General features: G+C 42.4%; 1 protein-coding gene across 3 annotated transcripts in view; it reads left to right on the top strand.

The window, feature by feature from the left end:
- LOC147013809 (membrane-associated guanylate kinase, WW and PDZ domain-containing protein 1-like) overlaps positions 1 to 27625 on the top strand; it is a 79709-nt gene that overhangs the window by 31348 nt on the left and 20736 nt on the right. For all 3 annotated transcript variants that reach the window (XM_085851051.1, XM_085851052.1, XM_085851050.1), the window contains exons 6-14: positions 3747 to 3929; positions 5992 to 6254; positions 6407 to 6665; positions 8053 to 8081; positions 11530 to 11722; positions 13254 to 13357; positions 13576 to 13768; positions 19347 to 19802; positions 20583 to 20771. In XM_085851051.1, coding sequence (XP_085707177.1) covers positions 3747 to 3929; positions 5992 to 6254; positions 6407 to 6665; positions 8053 to 8081; positions 11530 to 11722; positions 13254 to 13357; positions 13576 to 13768; positions 19347 to 19802; positions 20583 to 20771 — 1869 coding nt within the window. The remainder of the gene's footprint in view (positions 1 to 3746; positions 3930 to 5991; positions 6255 to 6406; positions 6666 to 8052; positions 8082 to 11529; positions 11723 to 13253; positions 13358 to 13575; positions 13769 to 19346; positions 19803 to 20582; positions 20772 to 27625) is intronic.

Here is a 27625-nt window from a genome sequence, read left to right as displayed (position 1 = left end):
ATTTGACCTTAAAACAAATGTTTAGACCCAAAAATCATAAAAATCGGACATGTAGAAAATCGGACGGACACCCAAAAATCATAAAAATCGGACAAAGATATGCAATTTTTTAATATACTGGAAGCCGTGTGGCGGCCATTTTGAATTTTCGCGTCTAGACAAGTTAGCCCACATTTTCACGAGGTTCATCCCAGCTCATTTTAATCGGCACCTTCAAATTGACTTCAATCAACCTTCAAACCTTGGTCCCGGAAAACCGGTCACGTGACCCTATTGTGGGAACTCTACTATTATTAATATAGATACATTGTACTGTGCAATAATTATATGACAATATTATGACACATTCTTGGAACATTCAGAAACAAAACAAGTTTCCACAAACATTGATGACTGTGCTTATGATAATTTTGGCAATGCTGTTTAGATTTTCACTGTCAGCAAAGGTTTGTAGATTTTGGCTCTTGGCAAAAGTTTGTGACCAACACCTGGGTGTCAAGACAAAAATTAGTATGGGAGCCCAGGTAAAGGCAGCTGATTTTTCTTTCATTTCTTCTGCAGTGCTTGGTTTGTTGTGGAATTTTATTCCTAATTTATAACTAGCTGAACCCATAAAATTTAAACAACCAAAAATATGCCCATGTTGCTTTCCTATCCAAGATTTTTCCGATGAAGTTTTGGTAGGACCCTTTTCGCAAATGCTGGTGTGGCACACAGCATAATCGTCACCATTCCAGTTAAGAGGTGCAAACGTACATACCTCTTTACAGGACGGCATGTCGGTTTACTTTCTGGGAGAAATTGACTCCACGCTGACGACATTCTGGGAGTCACAAACGTGTCTGTTGGTTAATTTTTTTTCCCATCAGGGGGAGGGTTGATTATCTTGCCAAAAAGGCTCATAAACTCCTGTAGACTGACTGATGCTCTGGTTAGCAGTGTAGCAGCTCAATGCATTTGGTAGTGCGTGGTTCTGTGTTTTACACAGATGGCAACTGAGGTGGTTTCCACATTTAATGTTGATATACTGTACATATATTGTAATTTAATAAACAGGAATAAATTCTCACGTCAGGCTAGTGTGAAGAAATCCTGACTCAAACACATGGCCTCTTGGCTAACGTGGCATCAGTTCACTGAGCTATTAAGTATTCAGGATAGCCTCAGGAGTGTCTCACACCAACACTGCAAGCTACAATGGCCGATGTCTTATGTGCGTGCCAGGCAGACCCAAAATTTGTGTGTCTGTGTATATGAGAGATCAATTTTCATACATCGACTTTTATCCCTCGTGGGGCGAATGTGGAAAAGAATCCTGACTGTACCTGTGATTATCAGCTCAACCTCTTCACCAAGGGGCCTTTATTTTTTTTAATACAGACATACAGACATACATACATACATACATACACACACTCCAACTCTCAAATATATGTGCAGGTGGGTGACCTGTCTGCTAACATTATTTGTTGGATGTTAAATATCCCATGGTGTTTTTCATGAAGAGGAGTTATGGCCAGCACACTGAACAAATTCTAAATTCCTGCTACTTTTAGTCAAACTGCAGGCCAAGCCTGCTGGTTCCTGAAAAACATGAGCAGGAAACAACTTCCCCAGCCAACCTCTCAAGAAGGTGGAAATAATTGGAGCTGTTAAACAAGTAGTAGTAATATTGTGCAAACACACACACACACACACACACACACACACACACACACACACACACACACACACACACACACACACACACACACACACACACACGATAGCGGTGAGGGGGAGGCGGGAGGCGACGTGTTTTGCCGCCTCGCTCTTCCCTGGGATGGAAAGGACTGACCGAGGGCCATGTCAAATATAACAGTTTTGAAGGCAGTGAAGACCGAACAAAAATGGCAATTTCAATGTGATACGTGCACGGTCCTTGTTTCCACCATTCAACTTGCATTTGTGATGTGGCCTGGCACTGCAGCATGTCAGGATTTGTTGACCCCATGCTGCTGGGAGAGAAGGGCCAAGCTTTGGCAACTCCCTCCTGCAAAGTTTCACCCGTTGACGAGAGAGGCCGAGTTTTGTGGGATCGAGGACCGTGCCGAATATAACAACTTTGATGGGAGTGAAAACCGAGTCGAGGCCGGTAGTTTTGTTAATGCTGAGGGCTGTGCATATGGCTCCTGGAGTTGCTCTAATTGACATGTATTTGGGAGCTTGTTGCCTGGCCTTGCAGCTTGTTGCATTTTTGCTAACCACATCATACTAAGAACGAAGGCCCAAGCTTTGGCGACTCCCTTTTTGCCAAGTGTCACCCGCATGGGATCGAGTTCTGTGTGATCCAGGAGCATGCCAAATACAACAATTTTGATGGGAGCGAGAACCGTGCCAAGGACGGCAGCTTTGTTGAGGCTGAGGGCCGTTCATAAGGCGACTGGAGTTGCGCCGATCGATATGTGTTTGGGATGTGGCCTGGCGTCATGGCCTTGCGGCTTCTTTGGTTTTTCTGACTCTGTCCTGTCAAGAAAGGAAGACTGAGACTGGGAATACCCTGGTGGCCACACGGGAGGTCACGCAGATATACATAGTCACCACTTCGGGGACGAAGGGGGAAATGAGCATGGATAAGGAGATGGCTTGGTCCATGAGTTGTGGTTCCTTGCTTGGGTGAAGTTGGATGTTTCAGGATCAGGGAAGGCTCAGTTCAGTCTTAGAGACTCACGAGTGGAGATGATGACCAGTGACGGTGGCGTATGCGCACACACACACGCACACATACATGTATCGTGATTATATGTGACATTTTATTCATATTATATACACGTTTATTGAAATGTGATTATACACATATTTTACGTGACATATTGTACATATTATATACAGTCCACACACATAACACTGCATTGCAAATAATTTGGCTTCATGCTGAGCCCATCCCTAACTGCTCAACAGCACTCTCCATTACTAAAACTGATACTCTGAGTTCTTAATTTCTCAGTTCTGCCACTAATAACTCTTCTCTGAGCTCTTCTGGTTTTTAATGACAAATTTGACCACAGCAGTAACACGGTGTGCCTGCTCAGCAGCACTTCACATGGTTCATTGTTCCCACACCGATCCTTCTCTCAGAATGCATTTACTTACTCTAACCTACTTCACCTCATTCCGGGTCAAATTCATTTGGCATATTCCATCTGTGCCGTTCTGTTACAACACCTCCCCCTGTGTCTCGTTCATAACAAATGTTTGTGTTCTAAGATCTGAAAACTAAGCTAATCTCATGTGAGCGACTACGTCTCATTATCAGATTGCCAGTGTACATTCAGCTGGCTCACTAATAACCTTCATGGAGGGAGTAATGGTTTGCATACCGTGCCAGTCCACACATTAGTTGACTCTTAATTGCCTTCTTGTTAACACGTGGGATAATAAATATAATATTATTTATGAAAAGGCAGTACCATGCAAAACTCATCCTCACCAAACAGACAAAAAAATATGTACATATGTAAACAATAATTTTCAGATATTAATGTGTGTGATTCAATTTTGTTTACACTTCTCTTATGCCTTTGTCTTCTTTACATGGGATGTGTTATTATCATTAAAAAAAAAAACAATCTTTATGGCTTTGTGTTTCTAATAAATTATCACAAACATGTTAAACATCATTTTCAATTTATCTGCTCCCATATTTTCATCCCCAGCTGATAATCAATTATGATCAATAAATGTGTGTATGTGTGCTTTTCACACAGAAAAACTTCCAATCATAAATGATCGGAGTAAACTTTCTGGGACTTTTTTACAATCCCGGCTATTGAAAGGACCTCTGGGCCTCGGCTTTACCATTGTGGGAGGAGATCGGCCTGATGAGCTCCTCCAAGTCAAGGGCCTCATCCCAGAGAGTGCGGCAGCAGCTGAAGGGCTCATAGAGACTGGTGACTTAAACCTTTTAACCACTATGACAACGAAACGATCAAATAGCTTGTACAGTTTGAGGTGAAATGTGTTGGATTTTTCGTTGGTGTAAATGCAAATGCACACTGACATGAGTTATGTAACAAGCGTACTTTAATAACAATTATGATTGTCACATTTTCAGAATAAATCAACGTTCGTATTTTGTTTAAGCATTTTGGCTGAATAAATAGTAGTACAGGTCAACTCTGATCAAACTTTCATGGATCTGTAAAGAAGGACATTAAAAAAGCTGCGGAACATGTTTGATCCATGATGCCCATTGATGCCTGTACATTATCGGCCGTTAAAAATGTTCTTGCAAAGAAATACAGTACTCACAATGGTCCAAGAAACATCAAGGATTTTTTTACACGAGCGGGCACTCCCACCCTCAGAATGTCTGCCCGCGCACCGCTCGCAGAATGTCTGCCCGTGCTCCGCTCGCAGAATGTCTGCCCGTGCACCGCTCGCAGAATGTCTGCCCGTGCACCGCTCGCAGAATGTCTGCCCGTGCACCGCTCGCAGAATTTCTGCCCGCGCACCGCTCGTAGAATGTTTGCCCGTGCACCGCTCGTAGAATGTCTGCCCATGCACGGCTCGTAGAATGTCTGCCCGTGCACCGCTCGCAGAATGTCTGCCCGTGCACCGCTCGCAGAATTTCTGCCCGCGCACCGCTCGTAGAATGTTTGCCCGTGCACCGCTCGTAGAATGTCTGCCCATGCACCGCTCGTAGAATGTCTGCCCGCGCACCGCTCGCAAAATGTCTGCCTGTGCTCCGCTTGCAGAATGTCTGCCCGTTCACCGCTCGCAGAATGTCTGCCCGTGCACCGCTCGCAGAATGTCTGCCCGTGCACCGCTCGTAGAATGTCTGCCCGTGCACCGCTCGCAGAATGTCTGCCCGTGCTCCGCTCGCAGAATGTCTGCCCCTTCACCGCTCGCAGAATGTCTGCCCGTGCACCGCTCGCAGAATGTCTGCCCGTGCACCGCTCGCAGAATGTCTGCCCGTGCACCGCTCGCAGAATGTCTGCCCGTGCACCGCTCGCAGAATGTCTGCCCGTGCACCGCTCGCAGAATGTCTGCCCGTGCACCGCTCGCAGAATGTCTGCCCGTGCACCGCTCGCAGAATGTCTGCCCGTGCACCGCTCGCAGAATGTCTGCCCGTGCACCGCTCGCAGAATGTCTGCCCGTGCACCGCTCGCAGAATGTCTGCCCGTGCACCGCTCGCAGAATGTCTGCCCGTGCACCGCTCGCAGAATGTCTGCCCGTGCACCGCTCGCAGAATGTCTGCCCGTGCACAGCTCGCAGAATGTCTGCCCGTGCACCGCTCGCAGAATGTCTGCCCGTGCACCGCTCGCAGAATGTCTGCCCGTGCACCGCTCGCAGAATGTCTGTCCGTGCACCGCTCACAGAATATCTGCCCATGCACCGCTCGCAGAATGTTTGTCCGTGCACCGCTCACAGAATGTCTGTCTGTGCATCTCTCCCAGCTCAGTATCCAAAAGCACATGTAATTCAGTTGGGTGTAAGTTTTGTTGGAGTGTTTGCCTCCAAAACTTGTACCCAACTGTCATCAAGTATTTCCTTATTGAGATATTTTGGAGCATCATGGAATTCTGATCGGCTTTGAGTTTGCATTTCAATTATTGTTTCATTTTGCGTTGTGGTGGAGCTCATTCTTCAATTCTTTGAGGGCACACCAAATAACCTGACATTTTGCTGATTGATTGAAAGTAACAATCACCATCCTGACTCAAAAGGTCACAGAAATCATCCAGGATGCTCACAGTACCACCACGTGAAAGGTTGCTCCACAAAATATTCAGTTTCTTTATTTAGTCGTATAACATTTAACTTTGCCAGCAATGTCATCAGTTGCTTTCTGAGCTTGTAGACTATAGAATAATTTACATGTTGAAGTCTTATGAGTTATTTTTGCTCTCATGTCTAAGGCTCATGGAGAGACTTATTTAAGGCTCCTGGCAATTTTTCTTGCATTCTAGGACTTCACGGTTCATTCATTATATTAACTGTTGTTTACAGGAGACGTGATTGTGCAAATTGATGATCACTGTGTTTTGGGATATACTCACATTGAGGTTGTGGAGCTATTGAAGAGCATCCCCATTGGAAATCACATCCACCTAGAGCTCTGTCGTGGCTATCCTTTGCCACATGATTGTGACAATCCAAACACAAAACTTATCAAGTCTGTGGCTATCAGCAACCAGTCGTTGGAAGAGAATGGGCATTGGAGCTCCGAATCCAGCTTGTCTGAACGTAGCCTGACGACTGCAAGCCAGCAGGTGCATTTTTACTATCTCTACACATACCTTTTGCATGTTGTCATCGTTTTGTTCACTTGATTTTCCTGAGGATCATAAAATGTGAAGGAAGGAAGGAAGTGCTGACCTGTCATCCCAATGTGTGAAGTAAGCCGGTGTGACCCATTCGGCAGGCTCCGTCACAAGTTGAGCTGATGACGATTCACACTGTCAAGGGGGCATCTGGATTCGGGTTCACAATCGCTGATGGACCAAAGGGCCAATATGTGCGTGGTGTGACGGATCGGCAGCGGTGTCCAGGCCTACGTGTGGGTGACATCTTGCTGGAGCTCAACCGTGAAGCCCTTGGTGACCTGAGCCACGCACAAGTTGTTCACCTGCTTAAGAGCTTCCCCATTGGTGCACAGGTCACCTTTCTTATTCGGCGGACAGGTTAGTTGCTGGGGTTTCATTTGGTGCACTTGTTCCACCAAATATACGATGTTCTTGTATTGCTGTAATTATCCTGGGAGCAGAATCTCAAAGCAAAGTGCAGTGCAATCTAACATAGATGCCTGTTTTATCATGAAATAGCAAGCTGTTGATTCAAAACTTTGAATATCTATGAGTAGAACAAGAGATAGCTAAATTAACGATTTGGTATTTCGGTTATAGTGTTATACAATCTTACTGTATTTGCTTGTTCTTGACAAAAGTGACGTGCATGAGAAATGTAATAACACGTGATATTGCTGTTCAAAACGGCATTAGGCATATGAGATTCCCTGATTGTTATTGCAACAGGATTTTGGTGTTCATATGACAGTGTCCTGTTATTATTGACTGGACACTTAGCTGGAGTAGTTGACTTTGTGTTTAGTTTCTCAAGAGTTAGACTTTGTACATTGTCGTAATAACTATGGTCACCTTGTCACAAATTATTTGTGTGTCTCTTGGGCAGTGCATGGGTACAGAGGGAGGTTAACGCCAGTATGCCAAAGGTTTGAGACATAACACATTCGTTATACATAATATATTAGTGTGTAATGTTTGTGGAAGTGTGTTATGTATTCGTAAAGTTGTTTTGTGGAAAAGGGGAATAGGTTAGATTGTTAAAACATTGAGATTAGCCCTTGACTTGTATATAATAATATCCGAGGTGCGAGAATTTTCCGGTTACTTCTGGATTTGGAATCTGCTAGGAAACACAAGCTGGTTGGAGAACTTGCATTCCAGTCAGAATAAAACACTTCACTCTCCGCAAAACACACTGCAGTGTGCGTCGGGGTGGTGCTGGGGTGTCGTCCACCAGACGACGGTCTCCTTGGGTTGACCTGAGGTGGTCCCTTTGGGTGGGTGGCTGGAATGTCTTATCCCGAAGAGAAGGGGATGGGCCATTTATCTGCCTGAGGGATAGCCAGCCAGAGGTCCCGGTGTACCGGCCGAAAGTGGGCGCAGCGATGCGCTGTGGCATATGCTCCCTTTGTATGTATGTTGTAGAAGGAGGAACCTTCGCGGAAGTTCTCTCCATGGGGCAGAGATGGGAAAGGGGGAGCAGTGTCGCGAAGGGTGGGTCTCAAGTTGCTGTTTGCTTTGCCGCATTTGGTTTGCTAAACAAACTCAGTTGGAAGACTCTCACCTGTTATTGTGAATCAATCGATCAAAGGACCGTTGCATCTCGTGACACTCCCAAATACCAAATTCCGATATGTAACAAATTTTGGATGACTTAATATTTTCATCGATATTTTATAATAAGCTTGAAGTTGCTAAATTATATTTCAATGCAGCAAGCTGCAATGTATATTTGCAGACTTATTCTTACCACTCTGTTTTGCAGACTTTGATTTCCAAAATATTCCCCAAATGGTGAGTAATGCTTATCGTGTATTTCCGAACCTATCATGAATCATAATCATAATCATGATCTGATAAGATGAAATTCATTAATGTGCCTTGCTCTGTACAGCGTGCCGGTTCTATTGAAGCGGTTTCTTAGCAATGTTTGCAATCCTGGATGGGTTGCAACTCCAAAGTCAGGGCAGGAACTTGTAATTTTTCAGGATGACAGTGCTATCTCACCTACTCTTCGCAAAGCACACCGTGGGTCTTTAACATCCATCAACTAATGCTGGCAGATGGGACAACCAGTTAAATGTTCATCCGAGGGACAGCACACACATTGATGAATCACCATGCCTGTGAAACAGTTTATAACTGGGTCAGGATTCGATCCCAGGCTAGACGACTCAATGGTGAGTGTGCGTAACTCTAAGCCATACTGCCAGCCCAAATGATTAAATAAAACATTTTTTTCCACTCCAATCTCAATCTGCTCATTGTCAAAATTAATAGATCATCCACAGTGAAGTTAAAATGGGCAAATCTAGTGAGAGAATGTAAAAAGATTGCTTTGGTAAATAAATGGCTGCACTGGTGAGGAGTTCTGTTGCATATGGCAGCATGGCTGCCGAGTAGCTATAATTTCTAAGAAGTGTGGCTGCGCCGCTGATGCTGCGCCCCTCTACAGTACACTGGTATTCATTTCACCGACCTCGGAAGGATGACAGGCTGAGTCAACCCCACCTGGTGTTAATTCAGCAGGCAACGGGGCTCAAACTCAGGACCCTAGGATCCTAAGCCAGCCACCCTCACTGCTAAGCCAACACCAGCCTTAGTCACCATTAAATTACCAAGTCGGAGATCCTTGCAAATGAATATATGATTCATATATGTACACATCAATTTGTATGAAAGTTTTACTTATTTTGACCTTTGTTTTTACAGTGCCTTCAGAAAGTATTCACACCCCTTGACTTTTTCACATTTTCTTGTGTTGCATCCTCAATTGAAAATGGATTAAATTAAATTTTTTTTGTCCCTGATCGACACATAATACCCCAGAAAGACAAAGTGAAAACATGTTTTTAAATGTTTTTGCAAATTTATTGAAAATTAAATACAGAAATATCTAATTTACATGTTCAGCAACCTGAGTCAATACTTTGTAGAAGTGCCTTTGGCAGCGATTACAGCCTCTGTATAAACTTGTCTGTATCAACTTGTCTGTGGGTATGTCTGTATCAACTTTGCACATCTGGATTTGGGGAGTTTCTCCCATTCTTCCTTGCATATTTGCTCAAGCTCTGTAAAGTTGGATGGGGAGCGTCAGTAAGCAGCAATCTTCAAGTCTTTCCACAGATTCTCAATGGGATTCAAGTCTGGGCTTTGGCTGGGCCACTCAAGGACTTTCATGTTCTTGTTCTGAAGCCATTCCAGTGTTGCTTTGGCGACATGCTTGTGGTCATTGTTCTGCTGGAACATAAATCTTCATCGCAGTCTCAGGTCTCCTCAATGATTTGCCTGTATTTGGCTCCATTCATTGTTCTCTCTATCCTAACAAGTCTCCCAGTCTCTGCTGCTGAAAAGCATCCTGCAGGGATGGTGTTCGATGGGTGATGAGTTGTGCTCGATTTCCCACCAGATGTTGCACTTTGCATTCAGGCCAAAGAGTTTAATTTTCATCTCATTAAACAACAGAATCATGATCTCAGAGTCTTTCATGGGCCTTTGTGCGAACTCCAGGTGTGCTGTCATGTGCCTTTTTCTCAGGAGTCGCTTCCATCTGACCACTCTCCCATAAAGCCTAGATTTGTGAAGTGCTGCAGACATTGTTGTCCATCCGGCAGGTTATCCCATCTCAGCCAAGGAACTCTGTAGTTCTGTCAGAGTGGATATTGGGTTCTTGGTCACCTCCTTGACCAAGGTCCTCCTTGCTCAGTTGCTCAGTTTGGTCGGACGGTCAGCTCAAGGAAGAGTCTGGGTAGTTCCATATTCTTTCCCTTTCCTAATGATGGAGTTCACTCTACTCTTGGGAACTTTCAACACTCTAGAAATTGTTTTATACCTTTCCCCAGATCTGCCTCCTCACAATTCTATCTTGTTCTGTGGCCAGTTCCTTGGACTTCATGGTGGAGTTTCTGCTCTGACATGCACTATCAACTGTTGGACCTTATATAGAAAGGTGTGTTTCTTTCTAAATCATGTCCAATCAATTGAGTTGGCCACAGGTGGACTCCAATCAAGTGTAGGGACATCTCAAGGATGATCAAAATAAATTGGATGCACCGGAGCTCAATTTGGAGTGTCATTGCAAAGGGGTTGAACACTTATTGACTCAAGACATTTCAGCTTTTAATTAATTTGTACAAAAAAATTCAAAAAAAATTTCTACTTTGACATTATAAAGTATTGGTGACAAAAAAAATCTCAATTTAATCCATTTTATATTCAGGCTTTAACACGTGAAAAAGTGAATGAGTCAAGGGGTGTGAATACTTTCTGAAGGCACTGTCAGACTGTCTGTGTAGTATGCCTTCATTGCAGTTACTGATCACTATAAATAGTGCAAATTATATATAATTATCACTATAAATAGTTGGCATGTGCGGTAATGAATCACAAAGTGCATTTTGAATACAATGTTTTTCTTTGCTTTAAACCCAAATGGTTGTCTGAAGCCTGGTGACGAAACGGATCAATGAAAGATATGAAAAAGATATATATATTTTTAATGGGTACAGTATAAACTAGAACAGCACTCAGTAGAGCACATACCTCCACCAGATTTGAACAGTTTTTGTTTTGTATCCCACTAATAGGCCTTATCTGCATCCGGTCCTGAAACAAAATCTCATCGGCTTGTTCTTGTCAACTACGCAACTCGTCTACCAAATTTTGTCATAATCCCTCCACAACATTTTGAGAAATCATGCTCCATATCGTCTTGGCCCTCTCAATTGTGAAGAATCACTTTAAAAAAAAAAATTTAATTCTCGTATACGGATCTGGATCTTCACCAGAATCAGATCAATTTGTCCTTCGGTGTTGAGGCAACAAAGTAGGAAGTAAAGATCCACATGTTTATCTGGTGGTGTAATGGTCAAAGTCCTTGCGTCGTAATTGTTAGACCGACTTTAAAGTAAGTCGCGCATGTCTTGAGTTTCAATCCACTTATCTTTATGCGCCTCCTTGAAGCTTAGGTGATATATAAATCAATTTGCAATGTTTGAAATTAACTAACTCTCAGAGGTGAAACTGAGGTGCATTGAGCGGTCAACTTTAGCAGCTATTCATGGCCAATTGTATCAAGTACCAATGCGTTGGCACATAATATCATTCTCCAAGAATAACAGCTTGAGGGGATGTTCCGCTGCATGCATGCCGTAACCCAATTTGTCCCAGTTTCCCTCTACAGTTGAGGATTTAAAAAAAGACACACACACACAATTATGTACTGTGCACATCTCTCTTTCAGAGGAGGAGCTATGCACGCCAATCGAGCAATGGATCAGACAATTCCATGTACTCCAGCCAGTCTGCTCCAGCACGCTTCTTGCAGAGAGCACAGACTCCTCCACATGCTCCTTCCATTGTTCAGCAGATGAAGCCAATGCTATTGCGCATTTCCCCCCATTCTTGGCTACAACAATTGCGCCAAGGCAAGCGATGTAAGTCTGGCAACATGATGGCTGCAAATGGTGGTACATGTGCACATTGAATTGTTATTGCGTGCTTTACGTCTCTTTTGTGAAACTGTTTTGCGGTAATCTGACACCTTGTGGGCTTTGTCGTGTTTGCAACTGATGATGAAAAGTGCACGCCATCACATTTCACCACGGTCCAGAACAGAAACAAAACCGAGATAAGGAATCTCTCAGACCTGAGGGCTACTTGTGCTAAGAGTTGCAGCATCTGGGCGAATTTTCCAACACTAGCAAGGATGTGATAATTCAATATTCAATATAGCATTTGTAACTTGTGAGGATGTTAGGGATGACATGCTAATTGCTAATGCGTCAAAAAATTAAGCAGTTCATGTGTAGCTCCTGAACTAAGACAGCAATCACAACTCTCCTTCACATTGGAACAGACAGACAGATCTCTCCTTGAGACACTTGAAGCTAACAAACAGCTTGCAACCTTTATGCTTGTGCCTATCTCACAAAGAAGGTAAAGCACTTTAAGTGGTTTCAACTCATCAAATGGCATCCATAGCTTGGGGGAACATGACATTTTGTTTCTAGACAATTAAACTCTGCCGTCACAAGCTGTACGTGGTTTGCTTATGTAATTGGTCATTAACTCTTTGGCCCGTACGTGCAAAAGGTGCTGATAGACACTGAATAAGGATTAAAAAGGGAAGGACAATAACCAAAGGAAGTGTAGTATCACGGATACAACTGTGGAATTGTATAATTATCCGATGTAAGGTTGTAACATTAAATATATTACATATATAATCAGTGTTTTTGAAAGTCCCAGAATCAGAGGAATTATTTTTTAATGTATAATAGGATGAGTTCCCTTCCAAGGAACTTCCACACAGGAGAAAGAGGCCAGAAGGCCCATCTGAGCCTGAGTTATTATTACAAACCTATGGTTGTTTGTCCATGCTGTATCCTTTTTTCAATGCTGTGTCAAGCAAGGAATCAGCATGTACTGCTTTTAAAGTCTTTGGTATGACTCGGTCAGGATTCCAACCACTGACCTCCCAGACTCAGAGTAGATGTCCAACCATTATGCCACCGGAACTGTTCCTTTCTTTCCTTTATTTTTATTTATTTTTCTTATATGTAGGTTTCTTTGAACAATCTTCATTTTTTTTTTTGAGACGATGCGTTTGAGGTGGAAAGGACGGCGTGGACTGATAGAACGGGCCCAACTAGTCCAGATTTAATGCCACATGACTTTTCTTTTTCTTTGGGGACACCTGAAATCAGTGGCTTATACCGTGAGACCATGGACTGTTGAAGATCTAAAGGATGAAATCAGAAACGAGTGTGTGTTAAAATCAGAGTCAATGTTAATGAATGTTCAAAGAAACCTACATACCAAGAATTGATTTGTGTATGCACGTCAGTGGCTCGCTATTTGAGCAATTATTAAAATAAACATCCTTATGATTCGAGACTGTTAAACACCCAGTACAATTGTGTATATTGGGGTTTTTGCATGGTATGATTGTTTGCTGTGTTACAGCACACACGGCCAGTTCCGATCCCCAATACCACGAAGTGGAGTTGCAAGCACAACAGAAGAGTTTTGGCCTTCACCTACTGGGTGGCGATGAAGAGGGAGAGCCGGTCAGTGAGCAGTACTGTTAAGTCGTCCACGTTTGGGTGTGATGTACTGCTGTTAGATGAGTGTTTGAGGATTTTTTTTGTCCGAGGGATAAAGGCTCAGCTGTGATGTTTCATCCACAGAAACTACTTTGACTCGGCAAGATGCACGCTCCTGGTCTTTTAAGTCCACAAAGGTCCATTTCTGCATCATGTTAAACATTCCTTATGGTGTATTTTAGGTGATGCTTGGATCACTAGTGAAAGGTGGAGCGGCTGAGCAGGATGGGCGTCTACAGCCTGGTGACGAACTCATAATGGTGAATGGTAAGAACGTACAACAATGGCGGCATGAGGCAGTCCTCAACAGCATGCAGGAAGCTGCTTCTGCTGGTTCGGTCAGGATTACAGTGCAACGCAGGGAGATTCAGTCTGGTGAGTGATTTTACCTTGCTAGCCATGCCCATGCACAGCGGGAGACAGGGTTTTGCAATCGTCTCTGTTTGTTTGTCTGTCTGTCTGTCTGGGCCATAACTTGCTTAACCATTTGAGCTTTTGCCATCAAATTTTCAACAAATCTTTATTATGAGAATATGGTGAAAACGAATTATTAATTGGGTCAAAAAGGACAAAGTCAGAGTAAGTACAAATAGCCCTTATTAGCCTGGTCACCACTATGCAATGTGAGACGGCCGGGTATTTGTTGGTTTTTTTTTTTGTTTCCTTGTTTCTTTCTTTTTTAACATTCGAACTTTAGTGTGTCTGTCCATGCCATAACCTTTTTACCATTTCAGCTTTTGTCATCAAATTTTAACAAACCTTTATTATGACAACCAGTGTAGATTGGCGCACTTCACATGCCTCACCACACATCATTGCAGAGGCATAGGCATCTTTGACGATGCCCGTTTTCTCCAGAAGTGAGGGAAGGGGGTGAACGGTGGGTGTGGGTTAGTGGGGATTATGTTGGAATGGTGGAGTGGGGATGGGGTGGATGGTGCTGAGGGGATGGTGGGGGAAGTCGGCCAAATATATTTTGTCCTATGACTGAATATATACTGTAAATCAGAAGTCAGAACTCAACACTTATAAATAAAAAGGAATTCAGCACAAATTGATATTTACTTTAAATTATCAGTTAGAGCCAGAAGGGAAGGTCAACACAAATTTATCAAAAACTGTAATGGAAATTTTAACTGTGCCAGCCTGACAGAGTTGACATGCCCCCAATACACCGCTCCCCTTGGATTTTTGGCCAGTTTTTACATCGTATATATATATATATATATATATATATATATATATATATATATATATATATATATATATATATATACGATCTCAATATCGATTATTCAAGTCAAAGTAACAAAAAAAATTAGTGCTGATGAATACAGGTAAGTCACGAATGTGTTTCTTTAGGTTAGTTTTCCATATATATGTATATATATATATATATATATATATATATATATATATATATATATATATATATATATATATATATATATATATATATCTTCTTCCTCTTTCGGCTTGCTCCCGCTAGGGGTCGCCACAGCGGACCAACTGTCTCCATTTTGCTCTATCCTCCACATCTTCCATTGACACTCCAACCACCCACATGTCCGCCCTCACCGCATCCATGAACCTCTTCTTTGGCCTTCCTCTTCTCCTCCTGCCTGGCGGCTCCATCTTCAACATCCTTCTCCCGATATACTCCGTTTCCCTCCTGTGCACATGTCCAAACCATCTCAATCTCGCCTCTCTCACTTTGTCTCCAAACCGTCCTACCTGCGCTGTCCCTCTAATACACTCATTTCTTATCCTATCCATCCTCGTCACTCCCAACGAGAATCGCAGCATCTTTAACTCTGCCACCTCCAGCTCTGCTTCCTGTCTTTTTGTTAGCGCCACCGCCTCCAAACCATACAACATAGCTGGTCTCACTACCGTCTTGTATACTTTCCCCTTCACTTTTGCAGCTACCCTTCTGTCACAAATCACTCCTGCAACTCTTCTCCACCCACTCCATCCTGCCTGCACTCTCTTTTTCACTTCTCTCCCACACTCTCCGTTACTTTGGACAGTTGATCCCAAGTATTTAAACCAATCCACCTTCCCCACCTCAACTCCTTGCAACTGCACCATACCACCACCCTCCCTCTCATTTACGCACATGTACTCCGTCTTACTCCTACTGACTAACATTCCCCTTCTCTCCAGTGCGTACCTCCACCTCTCAAGGCTCGATTCAGCCTGCTCCCTACTCTCCCTACAGATCATGATGTCATCCGCGAACATCATGGTCCATGGAGACTCCAGTCTGATCTCGTCCGTCAACCTGTCCATCACCATTGCAAACAGGAAAGGGCTCAGAGTCGATCCTTGGTGCAATCCCACTTTAACCTTAAACCGGTCCGTCATTCCTACCGCACACCTCACCGCTGTCACACTGTCCTCATACATATCCTGCACGATCCTCACATACTTCTCCACCACTCCCGACTTCCTCATACAATGCCACAACTCCTCTCTTGGCACCCTATCATAAGCTTTCTATCATAAGCACCCTATCATAAGTATATATATATATATATATACACAACATGGTGGAATTTGTTTAAGAAAATTTGAGGAAAAAGACATTTTGGTCACAAATACACACACACACACATTTGCTCCATTATAATAAGATATGAAGAAAGCTAAATGATAATATAATTTTCTTTAGCTGTTGTTTGTGTAAAGTTTAGTTTGAGTATAAAGCGGATGTGGACAGGCTTTTTATTTTGGGACGCTTTCTCAATTATTTTTAATCACGATCTATTCTTTTTTCTTGTCCTTTTAAGAGGGGAGAGGGGGTGGGGGTGATGGGGGTGTTAGGCCAGACCAAAAGCAAAAACTTCTGGATTTACCTTTGTGGGGAGAGATGGTTGGGGGAGGGGGGGGGAGGATGGTTGAGGTTAGTACATCAACACAATAGCCGCATCCAGCTGCGTGCACATCCATTTTATATTATTACGGGTGACGAGATTCAAACCAGGGTACCAAATGGCACTCCTGACTACGAGTGTTGCAGGGTGAACCAGTGACATCAGCGACCCTGGGTCCTAGTCCCAGCCCACCGAGCCGAGTCCCACAAGCTGACCGAGCGGTTTTTGGAAGCTTGAACTTGAGGTTGAACGCAAGGAGTAGAGTTCTAGATTGCCACACTAGCAACTCAGGGGGTTTGCGACTTGACCACTGTTTCCAAAATGTGTAAGTAAACATCACGCGTTTACCATTCTAAATGGAGTTTTTACAACACAGCCCCATGGAACAATGTCACAAAGTCAATCACAATGTAATACAATCAATTTACTTACATCGAGGAATGGGGTACACAGAAGGCAAAACGATACAATCAGTAAATCATATCGGTACGACGATGGATTCAATTAATTAATAATGATGCACTTAATTAATTAAGTGCAACACAGGCCACACAACCGATATGAAAGACCGACACAGCGTCACACACATGGACCTTCTATCTAACCCAGGGTAAAGAAAGGCAAGCAATGCAAAAAAATTTTTTTGCATGGAATTCAAATAAAACGGGAGATAAGGAAGGGAATGGGTTTCAGGCCTGTTTGAAGGATGGTTTAATTCACTCCGGTGTGTGCGGCACTGGGCGGGAAAAAAGAGAAAGGGCCAATTCATCACGGTCTGCAATGTCTTTCTTCCTCAGAAGATGAACTTTTCCTTTCCTTCACCTCCTTCATGCACACAGCATTTCTTCATAGGGTTCACAAAGGTCAAGTCCCTCACACAACAGCACGTTGAGGCCACTCACACCACAAAGCAAGGATAGTTTTCCACAGTCAAGAATAAGTCTTCTTCTTCTTCTTCTTCTTCTTCTTCTTCTTCTTCTTCTTCTTCTTCTTCTTCTTCTTCTTCTTCTTCTTCTTCTTCTTCTTCTTCTTCTTCTTCTTCTTCTTCTTCTTCTTCTTCTTCTTCTTCTTCTTCTTCTTCTTCTTCTTCTTCTTCTTCTTCTTCTTCTTCTTCTTCTTCTTCTTCTTCTTCTTCTTCTTTTTCCTCTCTTTTTCCTCTCTTTTTCCTCTCTTTTTCCTCTCTTTTTCCTCTCTTTTTCCTCTCTTTTTCCTCTCTTTTTCCTCTCTTTTCCTCTCTTTTTCCTCTCTTTTTCCTCTCTTTTTCCTCTCTTTTTCCTCTCTTTTTCCTCTCTTTTTCCTCTCTTTTTCCTCTCTTTTTCCTCTCTTTTTCCTCTCTTTTTCCTCTCTTTTTCCTCTCTTTTTCCTCTCTTTTTCCTCTCTTTTTCCTCTCTTTTTCCTCTCTTTTTCCTCTCTTTTTCCTCTCTTTTTCCTCTCTTTTTCCTCTTCTTTTTCCTCTTCTTTTTCCTCTTCTTTTTCCTCTTCTTTTTCCTCTTGTTTTTCCTCTTCTTTTTCCTCTTCTTTTTCCTCTTCTTTTTCCTCTTCTTTTTCCTCTTCTTTTTCCTCTTCTTTTTCCTCTTCTTTTTCCTCTTCTTTTCCTCTTCTTTTTCCTCTTCTTTTTCCTCTTCTTTTTCCTCTTCTTTTTCCTCTTCTTTTTCCTCTTCTTTTTCCTCTTCTTTTTCCTCTTCTTTTTCCTCTTCTTTTTCCTCTTCTTTTCCTCTTCTTTTTCCTCTTCTTTTTCCTCTTCTTTTTCCTCTTCTTTTTCCTCTTCTTTTTCCTCTTCTTTTTCCTCTTCTTTTCCTCTTCTTTTTCCTCTTCTTTTTCCTCTTCTTTTTCCTCTTCTTTTTCCTCTTCTTTTTCCTCTTCTTTTTCCTCTTCTTTTTCCTCTTCTTTTTCCTCTTCTTTTTCCTCTTCTTTTTCCTCTTCTTTTTCCTCTTCTTTTTCCTCTTCTTTTTCCTCTTCTTTTCCTCTTCTTTTTCCTCTTCTTTTTCCTCTTCTTTTTCCTCTTCTTTTTCCTCTTCTTTTTCTTCTTCTTTTTCCTCTTCTTTTTCCCTTCTTCTTCTCTTCTTCTTCTTCTTCTTCTTCTTCTGTTTCCTCTCTTTTTCCTCTTCTTTTTCCCTTCTTCTTCTTCTTCTTCTTCTTCTTCTTCTGTTTCCTCTCTTTTTCCTCTTCTTTTTCCCTTCTTCTTCTTCTTCTTCCTCTCCCCCTTCTTCTTCCTTTCATTCTTCTCTTTCTTCCCCTTCCTCTCATTCTTCTTCCTCTCTTTTTCCTCAATTTGGCTTCATGGTGTGGTCGAGTCTTTCATGCAATGCACACCTCCTCCATAAAGAGTTCACAGAAGTTGAGTCCCTCACACAACATACAACACATGCTGAGGCCGCTCACGCCATCAAGCAGGGATAGTTTGCCAGGGACCAAAGAGTCGCGTTCTTCTTCTTCTTCCTCTTCTTTATCACCATTTATTTTCCCTTCAGCAGCCGGAAAGAAAAGGGTTGAATCCTTTCCGCAGTCATGGTTGTGCACACTACCATCAGTGAAAATGCCGTGAGGAGTCAAGGGAGTGGATAGCAGGAGGAACTTTTGGCAAAGGGGAATATAAAGGAAAAAATAACAACAAGAAGTTCTAATTTCTGATAGAACTGACCCGGCATTTCTTACAAAATGCACCTTAAACATCATGAATCGTCATGAATTCTTTGCAAGCTACTGACACCTCCCTGCACTCCCACAACTGTAACAATATGTTGAGGACTTGTGGTGGGGTGGGAGTGGGGATTGATGCCTCGGGGTTGGGAGGGGGAGGGGGAGGTTGAGAAGCTTGGGTTTGTGAGGAGGTTGGTGAGGGACAATTGAGAACTTCAAGTCACATTATACATTGCACGGATGTTCTGTGAGTCCCTGCTAGTTTCATATATAATCAATAATCATATTTACCAGGAAACCAAATGTTTATATTTTTTTATTGTTATTAAATCATCCTGTTTGCTTTGTTTCATTTTGTTATTTTTTCTTTGTTTCTCTTTTAAGATTTTTTTTTTTTCCATTTTCATTTTATCCGTCTCATCTGCATGTCTTTTCAGAGGACTTCGGCAGCTTGACAACATCCCAGCAGAGCCTGGAAACACCAATGATTGGTCAAAGTAGCAGTGAAAATAATTCGGCCTCGTCCTCACCTCATCTCACATCTTCTGTGGTTCGCTTCATCTCTCCCAACTCTCCCCCTCCAGAATACCGCTTTTCCTCCACAGTTCGCCGTGCCACGTTTTCCAATGCTCGGACACCTTCTCCAAAACATCCAAATGCTTCTTTCGATCCTCACATTATCTCTGCAAATCGCCACATTGCTTCTTCCACTCCTCAAGTACATTCTCCACATCATAGTGTTTGTTCTCCTAGTCCTTGCCCAAGTGACAAAGAGCCTCAGAACTTTCCTCTCTCTGTGGTTGTACCCCACACTGTGCAATTGACTCGGGAAGAAGATGAGGGTTTTGGTTTTATATTGGTTTCTTCTCAGCGGAAAACAGATGAAAATGAAGGTACAGCAAAGTCTTTATTTATTTATTTTTGAGTAAGACGGAATAAGATATTCCTGTTGGGGAAGGTGGGGAAAAAACCACCCCGCCCCACCTCCTTTCCTGTGAGTGCCTCCTGGCAAGTTAACAATCCCCCCCCCTCCCAAAAAAAAAAAACCCCTTCCATCCCCTGATAATCACCTCTTCCGACACCATGTAATTCGAGTTCTACCCCTTACTATGTTTAAGGTTCCAGTTTTTACAAACTTGGGAACGATTTAGACTAATTCTGTACCCATCCCTGTTATGTACTGAATGACCGAATGAAGTATTGGTAATATGTTGTGAAATTATTTTTGAAATCTAAATGATTGGTGATGTTTTATCTCGCATTTATAATCTCCGATGATTGAATAGTACGTGTCACAAATCGGGAACGGCGAGTTTTGAATTTATTTGTCTTTCAGTCAAATGGTTTATTTAATAAATTTAATGAATCATTCTCGTATAAATTCTGTCATACCTGAAGTATTCCTGGAATTCTCTTAAAATGGTAATTAGAAACAGGAAATATGAATTTTTCACGACAATGTCGCGTTTACGAACTATGGATGGTCCTCGTTCAGCAAGGCCTGCTTATAGAGAATGATATGTGCTGATCATAGAGTGGATCACCTTTAGCCAAGGGATACCATTATTTGCCATGTGAATTCAACGTGAGAAACATCTTGAAGCACAAACGACTCGACAGGCAGTTGTTCATTAACATTGTCTCCATTATCTCGCTCTGTCCTCCGTTCCCAGTCCAGCAGGTTTATTGGATAGACCGACTCGTCGAAGGTAGCCCAGCGGCGTGCTGTGGAGACCTGCACCTCGGAGATCGTATACTCTCCATAAACGGAAAGTGTGTCGATCAAGTAAATCACAAGCAGCTGGTAGAGCTGATTACGATGCGTGGGGTATACATCTCGCTCTGCGTACTTCCTAGAAATTGTGAGTCCCAACGGCCTAATATGAATACATCTCAGCCCTCTTTCAACCACTGCTCACACACATCTTTTCATTTGCATCTTTCTGAGATGATACGTGTGAAGCCTATTTTGATGCTAATTCTGTGAATATAGTGTACCCTAGTTTGTTATCAATGCTGAACGCACCTTTTCTTGTCGGTAAACCCATTGGGTTATTGCAGAGGTCTTCCACATCATGTTCAAAAACTTGAAATTAATTTCTTTAAAAACTTTAAGGTAATTGTAGATATTGAAATGAAAGTATGCACTTCTTCTTCATCACTTTTTGTTTGCTAGACAGAATGGATGTATTTTATTTAACCTCCCCATATAGCATAGGGGAAGGCTTATACCTGTTGTAGGGTTTGTTTCTATAACCCTGATTTTTGATGGTCCCTTAGAGTTCCTTAGACCAGTTTCTTAGGAGTACTAAACCACCATTTAGGTTTTTGGTTGGTTTTTAAAATTTTCTTGTTCTTCTTCTTCATACTTCTTCTTCTTCTTCTTCTTCATACTTCTTCTTCTTCTTCTTCTTCTTCTTCTTCTTCCTAAACTCCCAATTTCCCAGCTGGATCAATTTCCAAGCTGTATCTCTGAGCCGGCTGGGACTTTCGGAATAAAGTTTCTCAACTGAAGTTTGTCCATTCGGAACAAACTTTTCCTCATTGATAACCTAGAGCAAAGGCACATTTATGCCGACTTTACATTATACCCCTCCGGGTTAAAGGTCAAGGTCAAATGGCAGTCTGATTTTTAAAAAAGTGTTTTTATTGACATCACTCAATTTTGCCAATGTGGAATCTCAAAGACCACTTGGCCTTCCAAGATGTTCTTGTATCATAAGAGTGGACGTGCATTGAAGTTGTGCATCCGATATTTGTTTTGTGTCTTTGACCTACTTTTATCGAGTTGTGACCTGATTAACAGAAAACACCTTTTTGATCACAACTTGAATAATTTTCCTCTGATTTTCATGATGTTGAGTTTTATGCAGCCATTTTCTTTATTTACACTCTATCCCTAAATGTTAAGTTCAAGGTCATATGGTGGTCCAAAAAAAAAAAATGGCCATCATTGGATCGCAGGCCAAGGGTAAGTCATGGGTGAACACCAGGGGTAAGCTGGGGGAGGCTTACCCTTGGTGATTGCTTTGTGATCGCAGATTTCTAGTTTTGACTGCCACCGACGATTTCTGATTTGCGTAAGCTGCAGTTTGACGAGGATTGCCAAAAGTTTGTTCAATATATCTATGTAGTATTTAAGATTGATTACATACCAAATAATTCTCTCAATGGCCGTCACATAGGTATAAAATGAGTCAATAACAAATCGATGAGAATTTTAGCATCGACTTTTATTTTATTTATCAGAGGATGGCGTGCAAAAAAATGTCAGTCCCACCCACTATTTACAAAACTAAAGTTGGAGTATCTTCTTTAAAAAGTCTCTGAGAGGCCATCTGGTCTGTTCAGCTGATTGTCTCGGCAGGGATCACTTTTCATTACTCCAAAAGCAAAAAAAAAAAAAAAGCAAAAAAACTGAGATCGGTCAAAACCAGCAAATCTTCTTCTCGTTCATCATCATCATCATAATAATAATAATAATACTAATAATAATAATAATAATCTTCAGATGGCGTACTTCTGGGCTGCCTCTCTCAATGGTAATGACTGGTACCACCTGACATAGTTTTACTTTGTGCAACATCCTTTACTATTGTAATTTTTAGTTTCAAAGGATTACACAAAAAGTATGCAACTCTGTATTGCTTTGTAAAGGAATAGGAAGGGATCAAAGGGGTTGGCGGGACTATGACTGTAAATAAACCTGATGGGGGCAGCCAGACACATTTGCCCTCGGGCCGATCAGACCTATATGGGTGTGGTTAACGGCAGAATAATATTATGACATCTGTGACAGCAACAACCCACACATATTTCTATAAGGTATGTACAGTACCATTACAATGCGAGTACGTCGATAAAGTTTGTACTACAACATTTGTAAATCATAAGTCGAACATCTGTATATATTTCTCAAAAAAAGTAAACAAGCAAGTAATAAAAACTTTTTTTTTTTTAAATTGAAAAAGGATGTGGAGATGTTCCTCCAACACTTATGCAAACAAGGTAACGATGGTCACAAGATATGATCATGTGAATCCACAGTTCAGGGCAGCTCACAATAACGAACCAATAAAGTGAAAAAAACGCATCCAAGATGATATTGACAAGCTTACACAATGGGCTGAACAATGGGGCAGATGGAGTTCAGTGTGGATAAATATGGCATCATGCATTTTGGTCGAAATAACAGCAAAGAAAAGTACATCATGAAAGGCAGGAAACTAAAAGAAACCCAGAGAGAGAAATATCTTGGTGTGTGGATAGAAAACAATCTTCACGCCAACTATCAATGTGTATTGGCAGCAAACAAGGCTAACAGGATGTTGTGTTGAATCCACGGAAATATTACTTTCGAAGAAAGGAGCACCATTATTCAGCTCTGCACGAGTCTAGTTCTAGTACATCCTCAGTGAGATTACTGCGTCCAAGCTTGGCGGCCACACCTCAGGAAAGATGTCAAAATCATAGAATATGTGCAGCACAGAACGACAAGGATGATTGATGAACTCAAACAGCTGAGCGACAGCGACAGACTAAAAAGGTGCAACCTGATGACAATTGAAGTTCAAGGTGGGAGGGCAGATTTGATTGAAGTTTTTAAGGTCATGAAAGGTTATGAAAAAATTTCCTTCAGATAACATATTTTTGGCAGCCAGAGGCCATGGCCTTGAACTACAGAAACAACATGTGCAAAACCCAAAGAGTAGTAAATAACTGGAATAGTTTACCACAGTTGAGTCCACCAGTTTGAATGCACTTAAGAACCAGCTTCAGTTCTTTCTGGGCTATTAAAGGGGTCCCTGTGACCCGTTAGCCCACCGCATCGACCGGAACCCTTCTAGGGAGACAGTGATGTGGATCCAGGTATAATCCAGGTATAAAAACATCTTTATTTGAATAATTATTGTCCCTAGAAAAGATAGTTAGTGCCTTTTCGAGGAATAACCATGATTCAAAGAATGATATAGGGTTGGTTTCACATGATCATTTCTTGTATCCATCCCTACCTTGTTTACATACTTTTTGGAGTAACATCCCTACATCCTTTTGCATATTTAAAACATGTTTTTATTACATGTTTATAGCATTAGGGTGACCAGTGGACATTTTATTTGGCTGACAACACGTTTAGCATTGTTTTTTTGTTTTTTTTAATCAACATACTCTTGCAACCACATTTCCGATTTCAATATGCCGTAGATGGCCAGAAGTACCTCTTCAGTTTTTTGCAAATTAAATCAGAGCCATCTCCCTCGACATATCGTGTGCTTTCGATACAATCTGCACCCTGCCCTGCTCACCAAACTCTCTTCCTATGGTATCAAAGGCAATCTCCACTCATGGCTCGCAGACTTCCTCTCCTGTCACAGCCAACATGTGGCCCTAAATGGAGTTCTTTCATCCCCTCTTCCTGTCCAGGCTGGAGTTCCTCAAGGCAGTGTTCTGGGCCCTGTTCCTTTTTTGGTTTTCATCAATGATCTATCCGACTCTGGAAAATCATCTTTATCTCTTTGCTGATGACTCCACCCTCTGCCATCCCTCTGCCCTCTGCCTCTCCATCTGTCATCCCTCAGACCAGCAAGCAGCAGCTTCTTCACTCTCTAGATATGGATAAAATCACAAACTGGTCCAACATGTGGAACATGTCTTTCAATCCAGACAAATCTCACACTCTCACTATGTCTCTCCGATAGGACCATCTGGAAGCCCCCTCCCCCCCCCCCCATCTACTTTCTCAACAATCCTCTGGAAGAAGTCCTGTCATTCAAGCTTCTGGGTCTCACTATCTGCCCTGATCTTTCCTGGGAAAGCCATATTTCAAACCTAGCCTCCAAAGCCAGTTGCTGACTGGGAATCCTCTGTCGTGCAAAGTCCTTCGTCGGCCCACCTGAGCTCCTGACAACATACAAAGCTTTCGTCTGCAGCCTGATGGAGTACTGCTCTCCCCTCTGGGCTGGTGCTCCTGTTTCCCACCTTTCTCGGCTTCACGCTGTGGAAACCAAGGCATTTAGGATCATTGGTATCTCCCACTTGGCTGTGGAATTAATACCAGTTGGGGTTGACTCTGCCTGTCATGCTTCCGAGGTCGGCAAAATGAGTGCCAGCTTGCTGGTGTCCTGTGTCCAAGTGGTGACCCGTCCAGGATTGTGCCCAATAGCCCAGGAGACTGCTTTGGCAGCACTCACGCTCTGCACAGAGTATGGTCCCATTGGATGGATGGATGTATCTCCCGCGGTGAGACTGAGTCTTTCGGCCTCTCACTCTTTCACCGCAGGCAGGTCGGTGGTGTTTCTGTCTACTACGAGTTAAACATGTCAATTAAAAAGGTCTTTAAAATGTCACATGGTGCCCCTAGCAATGACCTTTATATTTACTTTAGCTTCTGTGCTCTGCAGCACTTGCGGTTATGACTCTAAAGGCGTATTTTGTTTAATATTTTGTCTGTTTTTCCAATTACCCTTGCTCATTCTTTTATATCATTACATTAACTTCCCATTGGAAAATATTGGCATTGGCATTGGCATTGCTTGCACACAGACACTTAAGCAGCAACAGAGACACACAGACACCCCATTTAGACTACCCTACAATATTGCCAGGTTGGCAGGATGGCCGAGAGGTATCCACACTCACCTCTAATGTGTCCAGCCCGGGTTCCAATGTCGACCCAGCGAAAACTGTCATCCCAGTGTTTCACAGGTAGAGTGATTCATCAATGTGTGTGCCGTCCCTCGGATGGACGTTAAACTGGGTATCCTGTCTTCCGGCAATAGTTGGTGGACTTCAATATCCCACCGTGTCCTCCGAGAAGAGTAGGTGAGTTATCGCCATCACCATGAACAAATTTCGAATTCCTGCCCTAACCTGCAGAGGTCACTGCATCAACGGCACTGCCACACCCTCAGCCCATGATGCTACCCCCTGCCTTGTGCTGCATCCGAAAAAGGAAGAAGAAGATCCCGCCATTTAATTAATGAAATGTACTATTGTCATGGTTTGATTGGCTTTGATTGTAATAAACGTTGAACCAACAATATCTTTATGTCGCTCGAATGAGTAAGAGATCGTTAGGAACACGAGAATGTCGAGGGCCCCAACTACTACTACTACTACTACTACTACTCCTACTACTTTTAACAGCCCCAATTATTTCGACCTTCTTGTGGGGTCGGCTGAAGAATGTCTGTCTATTTTGGGGTCCAAGCCTTTCATGAATCGGTTGTGCAGTCTTGACGTTCGACTGAAAATGGCAGAAATTTGTAATTTGTTTCGGGTGCTGGGGCCTACCCTTCGTGAAAGATACCTTGGAGTTTTCGATGTCCACCAACGACCAGTGCTGGCAAGCGGGTCCTCCAGCTAAACGTCCTTCTGACAAACGGTGCACCATATCAATGACTCGCCCTGCATGCGAAACTTCAGGGTGAAGGTTTATAGCTGAGTCCAGATTCTAACCCAGACTAGACAGCTCAACAGCGAGCGAAAACCTCGATGCTATCCAGTGAACCCACATGGTGAACTTGCATGCATGGATTATATTTCTCCTCCTTGAGCCTCCATCTTATATTAAAAATGTTCACATCCAGACAACCCCAAGCACAATTATTTTTTGATGTGTATATTTGCAAAATCTTAATCATTATTCTTAATTTAAGCTTATTATTTTCCAAGGCAATGCTTCTCCATTACACTTTCATCCATGCACCAATCCCATTGCTCAAATGCCCACAGCTACTCCAATTGTGACTGCATTTCCATTCACACATGTTCATCCACATCATCACAATTTCTAACCAATGAGTGAGTCACCACCACCTCACATTGGTTCTCCGGAATATTGGGGGTCACAGCTTCACATACAGAATTTCAATTCCCTCTGTTCTTATCGCCATTCCTAATCAATAAGTCCGTCGCCACATTCGCATCTGAGTATTTACACCAGCAACTTTGCCTGTGAAAGCTTTTCCACAGGTTTCACAACCCTTTCTACTTCTCCCACCTACGCAACTCTTTCCATAATTGGAACATCACTTTGCTCATCCATACATAAAGTCATGAGCTTCTTTGTCTCACCAATTGCCTCAAGAAAGTTATCCTTCTGGTCGGTCTTTCGACAACTTGTCTGTTACTCCATTTTACAAAATTTTTGAGAATCAAACAAATTACCTCCACATTATCCTCTTTTTGCACAATTTCTTTGTCAGCAGTTTCTACTTTCGAATCTAATTTAGCCAAACACGTATTTATAATGTTGATTCTGTCAGCTTTTTGCACTTCTGATAAAAAACAACAACAAATATATATATATATATATATATATATATATATATATATATATATATATATATATATATATATATATGTTACATGACTGGTCTCTCACAAAGAATGTCGGGAAAAAAAAATGATATAAAAACAACAGGAAAATCACAATGTGGTGATCATCATCATCATCAGCTGGTTTCAATCCACTGAAACCGACCTGCCTCACCACATGTTGTGGGATAATGGTATACTCACCACTTTTGCCAATTTCATGTTGGCAAGAATTTGTAATCTGTTCAAGGTGCTGGTGATAACTCACCCACTCTTTGTGACAAACACCACGTGGGTTTTTTGACACCCACAAATGACCGTTGCTCGCAGATGGACCTTTCGGCTTAACGTCCACAGATGGACGGCACACATATTGATGCCTCGTTCTGTATGTTTG

This window comes from Eptatretus burgeri, chromosome 13 (genome assembly GCF_056783735.1).
Source record: "Eptatretus burgeri isolate ZD-2024b chromosome 13, Ebu_testis_v1, whole genome shotgun sequence".
NCBI lineage: Eukaryota > Metazoa > Chordata > Myxini > Myxiniformes > Myxinidae > Eptatretus > Eptatretus burgeri.
This window is presented reverse-complemented; position numbering and strand designations above follow the sequence as displayed.